The sequence below is a fragment of the Myotis davidii genome, unplaced genomic scaffold (genome assembly GCF_000327345.1).
Source record: "Myotis davidii unplaced genomic scaffold, ASM32734v1 scaffold120, whole genome shotgun sequence".
Taxonomy (NCBI): domain Eukaryota; kingdom Metazoa; phylum Chordata; class Mammalia; order Chiroptera; family Vespertilionidae; genus Myotis; species Myotis davidii.
This window is the reverse complement of record NW_006294778.1, coordinates 6,258,854-6,269,343: the sequence shown is the minus strand read 5'-3', so window position 1 is coordinate 6,269,343 and position 10,490 is coordinate 6,258,854. Positions and strand designations below refer to the sequence as shown.

Genomic DNA, 10,490 nt, shown 5'->3' with positions numbered 1-10,490 from the left:
AGATGTGCAAGAGGCAGCTGATCGATGTTTCTCTCTCATCGATGTTTCTAACTCTCTATCTCTCTCCCTTCTTCTCTGTAAAAAATCAATAAAAAATAAAAAAAAGAAAGAAAGGAATCAAAGGAGACTCCTGGACTTGAGTAACTGGATGGATGGTTGTGCCATTTCCCAAACCTGCGGTCACTGAGGAGCAGTTTTGCGAGAAAAGTAGATTCCTTTTAAACACACTGAGTCTGACACACCAATGAGACAGCTGAGGCAAGATATCATGTTGGCCATTGGCTGTGCCCGTCTGGAACTTGGGAGAAAGGCCTGGGCCAGAGAAGTGAATCTGGGAGACATCAAACAATAGCTGATGTCTGAAGTCATTGGGAAGGGGTGAGATCACCCAGGGAGAACAGGACCTGTATACAGTCCTTGAGTAATCCCCACTTAAAGATCTACTATACGGTAGTTGAGTAGTAAGTGGCTATTTCACACACCTATTTCCTGTTGCTAATGCTAATGTCCTCTTTATGGAATGAACATTGTGGCCATTTAGTAATACACAGTACCTCCCAGGCTTCTGTCACAGGGGCACAGTCAGTATATATGACTTTGTGTGTGTGTGTGTTTTGTGGAGAGAGAATTGTATCAAAATCAGCTGAAGAATTTTTCTGAACTACATTCACAAATTCTGGTGGGTCCCTAAGGAAATCAAGAATTTAAAAATGCAAAAGTTATTTTAGAGACATATGCCCTCATTTTCCAGAGAAAACTGAAGTGCCAGAAAGTACAAGTCATTTACCCAGGGACACCCAGCTGGTTAGGTGGCAGCCCCTCAGAGAGGAGTTGAAATTCTTAGCGATTACGTCAGGTCCTATCACCCTCCAGAAATGCACATTTCCCCATCAGTTTCAGAGGCTGGGTTCTAGATCCATCAGGAAATTCTAGCATCATCTGTGGGTTAGCAGAATATCCATTGAGCATTCAGTAACTATGGGAGAAAGAAGGAAGTTCTTACTTGTTAAACCACCCACAGTACGACTATGTCAGCTTTAGAACAACCCTGAAAGGTGGGCATTGTTATCCTCACTTTACAAATGAGGGAACTGAGACTCACAAATTAAGTGACATGCCCAGAGACACACAGGTAGTGAGTGGCAGAGCCAGGCTTCAAGTTGATGTTTACCACAGGACATACATTCATATTAGGATGCAGAGGGAACTGCATGCACTGTACTTGGGACTAAAAGTGTAACTAAGCATTAAAAAAAAAACCCCACACAAAATGACAGTGGAATTGAGTTCACGTTGGCCTCAGCTTTCCTGTTGTGGATCAGCAGTTCTCAAGCCCAGCTGCCTTGGTGAGAATCTGGCTCCCTCCTTACTCATGGTGTGACCTTAGTCATGGTCCCCGACCTCTGTGCTTTAATTCCTCTTCTGCAATAAATCAGAGCAACAATGATGCCTGCCTCATAGGCTGGCCTGAAGATTAGCTTATTTAATGTGTACAAAAGCCCCAAACACGACCAGCATGTAGTAGGTGTCCACCTCTATTATTTTTTTCTCCAAGAGGCTTACCTGAGTTATTTTGGGGCAAAAAAAGGAGAAATTAATATCTCCTTTTTGCCCCAGCACTTTAGGGGTTTGCTGCATTTTACAAACAGCATGGTTATGGGAACATGGTATCCAGGTGGCTGCCTAAAGGGATGCAGAACAGTTGCAGGTGGCCAACCTGATTTGACCCTTCAAGCTGTTAAGTGGAACCAGCAAGGCAAGCACATAGAGGCCTCTGGCGCTTTGCCTTGCACTCTTCTCCTGGCCTGGAATGCCCTCTTCTCAGATAATGGAACAGCCTTTGTCTGCACTGTTTTCAGGTTCCAGCTCAAATGTTGCCTGATCAAAAGGCCTGTCCACACTACTCTATCTAAAATAGTATCTCCTTCTCACCACTACTTTCTATTTTGTTGTCCTTCTTTATTCTTCTTCTAAGCACAGAGGGGGGTGTAGATTGAGGGTCTGTGTCCCCAGCAGACCTTGAACTCCATGAGGGTCAGGATGGAGTCTGTTGAATGTTGATGAGTAAATGAATGTCCTTAGAGGAACTTGTAGTGGATGCTGGGTGCTGTGGAGGGACAGGGGGCATGATTTGGGGACTTGGCTCTCAGGGTTTCTTTTGGTTTAGCCTTGTAGTCAAAGACTGGAAAGTCCTCCCCAGATATTGGTTCCTAATGTGTTGCTTCCCAGGTTGTTACTTGGATAAGTGCTGTGTTCTTCCCACCACCACCAATATGGTGTGGCCCTTCTTGGAAATAATAATAACTAACGTGTCTTTAGTGTACTGTGTGCATCTTACCTGTATTGGGTAATTTAATGCAATTCAGTAAATAGATATTACTATCATTTCCCATTTTACAGTTGAACAAACTGAGGCATAGAGAGGTTCAATAGCTTGTCCAAGTCACAAAGACAGTAAGAGGAAGACAAGAATATGAATACAAATATGAATATGTGCAATCCATCCTCAGAATCTGCATTTCCAATGAACCCCTGTGATTCAGCTCCCTCTGTGGTTCTGGCCCTACACTCTCCCAGTGACCTCCTCCAGTCCTGGGGACTTTAGTGTTGTCTATAGCCCGGCCACACTTACATTGTATCTCTGGCCCAGCCTGCACTCCTGAGCTCCAGACTCATTTATCTAACTACCCACGAGACATCTTCTCATGGGTATCTTGAAGTGAACACTTCCAAAACTGAATTTATGATCTACCTTCAAGACCCCACTCCTGAATCGGGTTTTCCCTCAGTGTTCCTTTCTCAGCAGGGTCCTAGGGTGTAGAGATGGGCAATGGATTGCTTGGATTAGACAATAGCATGCTATTTTTTTTTTCTAACAATTGCTTTATCTAACCTTCCCTTACTAAATTTTGACAAACCAAGGCAAGTACCTTACCTTTGCATTCCTAACATTCGATATGTAGAAGGTGTTCAATGTGTTCTTGCTGAATGAAGAGGTGGGGGAAGGAATGTTTTCTGTGGATCGTATTTATTTCTACTCCAGGTAGTTTCCATGATACTTAATTTCTCTAGTTATTCGTCTAAGAACAGTTTCCAAACTTCTCTCAGTGTTCATTTTTCTTCTCCCTGGGGTTCTAACCTGAGGGTTTTTTCTTGCAGTATGTTAATGAAATGACTCTAGGTTTCAGAAAAATCATTCTCACTTCTCTTCACTTTGGAATTATGTGGAAAGGAATCCTTACTAATGAGGAAAAACCTATTAAGAGACAGTAGCATAATTATTCAGCAATAGGGAAAAGAATGATAGATAAGCCAAATACTAATTAGCAATTACCTGTGTCACATTTAGTTTTTCTGGGCTGAAGTTCAGTTACTCCTTGAAAAACTGAATACAAATAATAAGCCCTATACACACACAGACACACATGCATGTCTGGTGGTTATCAGAGAGGGGCGTCCTAGTTTATTTCCCTGTCTAAATTTGGGGTCCTTTGAAAATGCTTTGCCTGACACCGACTCACATGTAAGTCTCATGTCTCTTAGGTCCCTTCATCTCCACCTCCAACATCGTTCTTTGGCCTGGCCCATCAACAGCATCTCTCTGTCTCTCTGCTTCCCTGGAACTCTCCCTTTGAATTGATTCTCCACAAAGCAGCCAGAGTGATCTTTTTTTTTTTTTTTTTTTTTGAAAACCTAAATCCAAAGGACTTCCTGGATTCCACCTAGATTCGATTCCACCGCATGCTCTGGCCCCTGCTCCCCTTTCAACCTCTTCTCATGCCAATTTCATGATTCACACACTCCAGCCTCTTTACTCTCCTTTCTGTGCCTCAGACATAGGCCATGCCAAGCCATTTCCTAGATGAGGGCCTCTGCACCTGGAGCACTCACTCATCCCATGCTCTTCTTTTAAAAAATATTTTAAAATTAATTTCAGAGAGGAAGGGAGAGATAGAGAGAGAGAAACATCAGTGATGAGAGGGAATCATTGATTGGCTGCCTGCCACATGCCCCATATTAGAGATAGAGCCCACAACCAGGGCATGTGCCCTGATCAGGAACCAACCTTGACCTCCTGATTCATAGGTCAGTGATGAATATGTGCACATGCAATGGCCCAACGTATGACTGAAGAAAGCCCTGAACTTAAACTCCATACAAGTTCATGCGTTCTAAGTTCCAACTCGATTTAAACCACAGGAGACTTGGGTAACCTTTTCAGTTGAGTTTCTTTTTTTCTGTTTCAGTCCTCGCTAATAAATAGTGACATTATCTTTGTGAAGTTGCATGCCCCGTGGGAAGTGCTTGGCAGATACGCAGAACAAATGAATGTAAGAATGCCTTTCAGGTAGGTGTCACTGTATTTCCCCACTCTCTCTGCTGCTTTGCTATAAACCTAGTGCACGCCTCTTTCGGAACAAATAAAGCTGATGAGCAGGCTGGAATGCTGCAAGAGAAGAAAACCCCTCAAATGTTTGGGAAGTGCAGTAGGTCTCACGGCCAATAATTCATGGCTGATTCATTCTTTAGCAGTTAGCTACTTCAAGTGTCTGTGAAAAAGAGTTTTCCAAGGGGCATTTTTATTCCCACAGTGCCATTTTTGGAAGCCCTTTGTACTGCTGCTTTGCTGAGCAAAATTCCAGGCATCCAAGGTGCCAGGTGATCTTCATGGTCCTTAGTGATGAGTCCCTTCCAGAAAAAACATGAAATGAGTTCTATAGAAACAAGTTCAAGAAATGTTATGAAAATGTGCTCCATTTTAAAAATAACTGATATTTAAATTTTTAGAAGTCAGTTCATAAATATTGTGCCAACACAATCATTGCTATATTCATTTTAAAAATATATTTTTTTATTGATTTCAGAGAGGAAGGGAGAGGGAGAGAGAGATAGAAACATCAATGATGAGAGACTTATTGATCGGCTGCCTCCTGCATGCCCCCCCACTGGAGATCGAGCCTGCAACCCAGGCATGTGCCCTGACCAGGAATCTAACCATGACCTCCTATTCATAGGTTGTTGCTCAAACAGAGTCATACCAGCTGGGCATTATTTATTCTCAGAGGAATAGGAAATACTTTGTGCGGATTGCTTATTTAAAAGGATCAACTTACCTTCACCTCACAGTGAAGATTCTTATTTTCCCTATAGGTTAAGGAAAAGTGATTTTCATTTTTTAGATAGAAATAAAATAAAGTACTACACTTGAAAGTATAAATGCCAAGATATGTGGGAAGTTCCATAGTGGAATCTTCTAAAGAATGTGGAGGGTTTTAGTACCAAGGACAGTTCCAAAGGGACAAAACTGATGCATACTTTTGGTTTGCAATTTGCCAATAAGACCAAGTCATACAGTAGGAACTAGACACATTGGTCCAAATTCTAAACTAAACCTCTTCATGAGCTATAGAAAGTAATAGAGGCAAAGTTTTCAGCTGCATTCATAGAGACAGGGAGTAGCTAGGGACACATTTAGAGAAGAGTAATTTCCATTTAGAGTCCTGTAACATATCTCCCTGGTGTATATTATATTCTTCATTTGTTGGCCTTTATGTTAGAATATTAAGTCAAAATAGAGGCTGGGATTTCTAGCACCTATTTGCTTTGAGGCAGAATTCTCAAAGGAGTTGAGATACCTAGTTCTAATCTTTGGATTAACTTTTGCATTTAAAATGTTGAAAAGGAAACCTAAGAGCCCAAGGATTTTAAAAAGATATATTATCACTAAGAGAAGGATTATTAATTTAGTTTCCATTGAAAATTGTTACACTCTAATTATAATTCATTAAAGCTAATTATGTATCAATGCTATAACCATCTAATATGGATTAATACCATATTACACACGAGGACCACTATAATATATGCTTTGATAGGGTGGTATATCAGATCAACATCTTCTAGCCAACAAAGCTAAAAGTCTACCTTTTGGTAAAAGCAAAATAGTGAAACTTAGTGAAATTGATACTCCCCTTCCCAACAGAAATCACAAAACCTTCTGCCAGAGCAGAAGTCTGGAGCCAAGAGTCCGAGCAGATTGTGGAAACTTGAGCATTGCTAACGTAGAGCAAGTTCCTTAGTGCTTGGAAGGACTTCCTACCTGAAGGACTGGCCACATCATAGAAAACACTCCTGCTCGCTACCTAGTGGAAAAGTGCTGCCTGTGAGCAGCGTTAATACGTTTCCTTTTTAAAAATATATTTTTTTATTGATTTCAGAGAGGAAAAGAGAAGGAGAGGAGATAGAAACATCCATGATGGGAGAGAATCATTGATTGGCTACCTCCTGCACGCCCCCTACTGGGGATTGAGCCCACCCCCGACCCCCACCCCCAGGCATGTGACCTGACCAGGAATCGACCAGTGATCTCCTGGTTCATTAGTCAACGCTCAACCACTAAGCCGCACCGGCTGGGCCATTAATACGTTTCTGCTGTGACAGTAAGAGAATATGATCCAAGCAATAAAATGAAAAACATAAATAATGAATAATAATTTTCTTTTTAAATGTAGGAATTCCTTTAGGACAACAATTTTAGGAGAAAATGCTATTCATGTGTGGACATTAATCAGCCTCATTAATATTAAGGCAGTTTTAACTTAGCACAGCTTCACTTGAGGGGTTGAGAATTTTTGCTGTCATCTTGTGCGACATTTCATAATAACTCTAACCTAGGGATGTATATGCATTTCCAAAAGAGGAACTATCCTGACATATCATTTCAACAAAATGTACAAACATCAGTTTGCTTGAATATAAAATGCCCTAACTAATCTTATCTGTATTTATTATTTTCTGTAGACTGCAATTCTGAATGCCAGGTTTAGTCTCCTTGAATTTTTATTCCTATAGTGTTTGAAAGGAAATTGAGAAATAGGTTTCTGGTGGGAAATTGCTAATAAAACCTGCTTATTAAGTACCTTTATGTCCATGAATATGGTGTTTTTTAATAGGCTATTTGAGAGCATTTGTAGGTTACAGAAAATTGAGTAGATAGTACAAAATATTCCCATATGCTCACCCCTTCTCACCCCACTCAGTCTCCTTATTAATTTATTACATTAGTGTGGTATATTTCTTATAATTGATGGACCAGTATTAATACATCATTATTAACTAAAGTCCATAGAATTAATTTAGGGTTCACTCTTTCTGTTGCACAGTTCTGTGGGTTTTGACAAATGCATACATCCTGCATCTACCAATAGGGTATCTTACAGAATAATTTCACTGCCTTAGGCTCCTTCACCTGTCATCCCTTCCCTCCATTCCCCACCCCAACCCAAAACCCAGGCAACCACTTACCTGTATATTGTCTCTATAGTTTTGCCTGTTAACAACATGGATATTATTTTTAAGTTTTCACAGATAAAAAAAATGATTTTAGAGATATAAGCTTTCCATTTTTCAAAAGTGAGATAGCTCAGTAACAGTTCAGAATACATATAAACTACCTTGGGTTCATAACTAGTCCATTGGTTGAAGCCACCATAAGGAAAAAGAGATTGCATTTTAATAAAGTAGCCAACACATGTGCTCTTCATTCCAACTACACCCAGAATTTTCATTTTAAAATGTAAACAGTGCAGAAACATAGAAATATGACATGCTCTTATTAAGTTCCGTTTTAAAAAATATTTTCCTGGATTCCTTAGTTTACATCTTTAATTCACCTATAAACAGGACCACTGGTTAGTCAGTAAGTCCTTATGTGTCTAGTTCCAGCTGGATGTTGATCCCGGCTAGTTAGTGTCCTTCTCATAATGGTTGTAAGATGCCTATATTTTTATTTTACCCCTGCTTATATCAAATGACAGAAGGGACTTATAAACTCAAAGTGCTATGTAAATATTAGTTTCTATAATGGTGCCCCATTAAGTTATGGACATTGCCAACAGGCTGGCTGTCCATCTCTGCATCCCTGAGAAAAAAGGTGATGACAGCTGAATTCATGCAAATACCAGTTGCTCCAAATCACCACCCTGTACAGATTTGGTAGACCAGTGGCAACCGCGAAAAGTCATGGTCATGAGGAGAGAAAGAAATATCTATGGAAAATGTTCCCTAAGATTTCATGACTCAAAAAACGCATGCCCTATGTTCTCACTACATTCCTCACTGTTAATCTCTTTTTAGTTTTTTCTTCTTCACCTCTTACAGGCTTCTGTCTTCAATCTCCTTTCCTTCCTTGCTAGTTCAAACTGTAACTGACGATGGGTTTTCTTCTCGACTGGCTTCATTTTTGCTGTTCTTCCAGGAGAAAAATCTATTACCTGCCCCGCCGGTACAAGTTCATGAGCAGGTCAGTAGCATGCTGTCATGGAAGTGTTTGTCTGATCTGTTGCCTTGTGTGCTCCAACAGTGACAAGGAATACTAGAGGGGCCTTGGTCACATGGGAAAACGGATTGCTGTGCATGCCAAAAATAGCTATTTGGGGGTCAAAGGCATGGATGGAATTTCCCAGGGCAAGATGTAGAAAGAGGAGAGAAGAGGGCCATTGGCCACTCCTGAGAAATCTGCAGGAAGGAGACAGGAAGAAATGGGAAGAAGATGAAATGGAACAATTTGAGATGTAGGAGGAGAACAAAGGGAAGGCAGTGCCAAAGGCACCAGAAATGAGTTCCAGTAAGAAGGGCTGTCCGTCAGCTACTGATGAAGGGTAAGAGCTGAGAATCGGTTTTTTGGTTACTATGGTAACTGCCATGCTAGCAGTCTCCATGGAGTGGTGGTTTAGAAATTTTAGCATGTGTCAGGATTATCTGCAGGGATTTTTTTTTTTTTCAGATGGCTGAGCCCACTCCCAGAGTTTCTGAGGTGAGGCTCTATATTAATGCTGACGTTGCCGATCTAGGCTGACATATTTAGACTGATGACCACCCAGTGGAGGGTCATGGAAACCCAGTTACCACTGGTGGGGAATGGGCCAGGTTCTGAGGGATTAGAAACATTGGGGGTTCACCACCACCTTGATGAGTTTTGTAGCCAAGGAAAGGAGAAAGACAGGATGAACTTGGAGCCAAGAGGATAGAAGCAGAGAAGATGTGTCTAATCATATATTCTCCAGGTGTATAGAGGGGAAGTTTTGAGTGAATAAGAGCTTGATAAAGCCCTATTTCTAGAATTGGAAGAACAGCTTCCTAACCACTAATCTCTGGCCTGGAAAAGCTGGTGCTGCTTCAATTGAATAAATTACAGCCATAGACAAATGTAGTAGGCATGAGAAGGCACTAGAATTTTCTGGGAAAAAGATCATCTGACTATGGTGGTATAATGTTGTGATTCAGGATGTCCTCTTAGGACAGATTTTATTGCTTTCCACATATAATTGCATTTTGGGTATCACTGTGGTGGTGTTCATGAAGCCCAGTATCTGGTGTAAATTTCAAAATGTAGTTTGTCAAAAAATGTTGTGTGTACTTGAACTCTTCCTCTTACCCAAGAACAGGCTGATCTAGATGATGGCCAGTCCTGTCTCTTTGTAGCCAGGTTTGATGTTGCAAACTGAAAGGCACATGTACAATGTGTGGTTCTGGTGTCGAGTTCTTGTGGCATACCAAATGCAGACATTTAATTTAGCTTTTAGTTTCATCCATATAAATGATATTACATCTCATTAGTTCATGAAACGATCCCTGAAATAAACCTATCTCCTTTAAAAGTAAGAGAAAATTATATTATTACTAGAGTCCCGGTGCACAAAATTTGTGCATTCGTGGGGTTGGGTCCCCCAGCCTGTCCTGTGCCCTCTCACAGTGTGAGACCCCATGATACATTGCCCCAAAGAGGTAGGCCCCGCCCACCCACCCGGGGCTCCTGATGGATTGCCCCAAAGAGGTAGGCTGGAGCCGGGGGTCCTGCCTCCGTGCCGTGCAGCCTGCTGTGCAGAGCCGCCAGTTACCGCCTCCTCTGTGCCACACACGCAGCATCAAGTCCCCGGCCACCCATGTGTGCCTGCTGTGCATGCAACCTCCTGGTGATGGATTGTGAGGGCATGAGGGCATGATGGTGTGAGGGCATGGCAACCATTTGCATATTAGCTCTTTATTATGTAGGATAATAATTTATGTTGGATTATACTTGTTTTGAGGAAATCTGGTAAAATAAAGTCCCAAGCATATGAAATTTGAGGGTTTAAATACCTCTATTTGGGAGGGTCCCCCAGCCTGGCCTGTGCCCTGTCACAGTGCACGAGCCCTGGTGATTGATCACCCCAAAGAAGTAGGCCCCACCTACCCATCCGGGGCTCCTCAATGGATTGCCCCAAAGAGGTAGACCGGACCCAGGGGTCCTGCGTCCACACCTCACGGAGCCATGGGGCCCACAGCCTCACCGTGGGCCCCACCTCTGCGCCACACACACAGCATCAATCCCCCATCCATACACGCCCGCTGAACATGCAGCCTCATGGTGATCGCTCATTATGGCGTGATGACCACACAGGCTTTTATTAATAGTATAAAATTTCTGAGCAGAGAGAGAAATATAGTAC

At 41.9% G+C, this 10,490-nt stretch overlaps 1 protein-coding gene across 3 annotated transcripts in view; it reads left to right on the top strand.

Annotated features, from left to right (window-relative positions):
• Positions 1-10,490, top strand: part of ANO4 (anoctamin 4) — a 241,271-nt gene that overhangs the window by 138,430 nt on the left and 92,351 nt on the right. For all 3 annotated transcript variants that reach the window (XM_015567602.1, XM_015567603.1, XM_006769374.2), the window contains 2 exons: positions 4,248-4,348; positions 8,258-8,302. In XM_015567602.1, the coding sequence (XP_015423088.1) occupies positions 4,248-4,348; positions 8,258-8,302 (146 nt within the window). The remainder of the gene's footprint in view (positions 1-4,247; positions 4,349-8,257; positions 8,303-10,490) is intronic.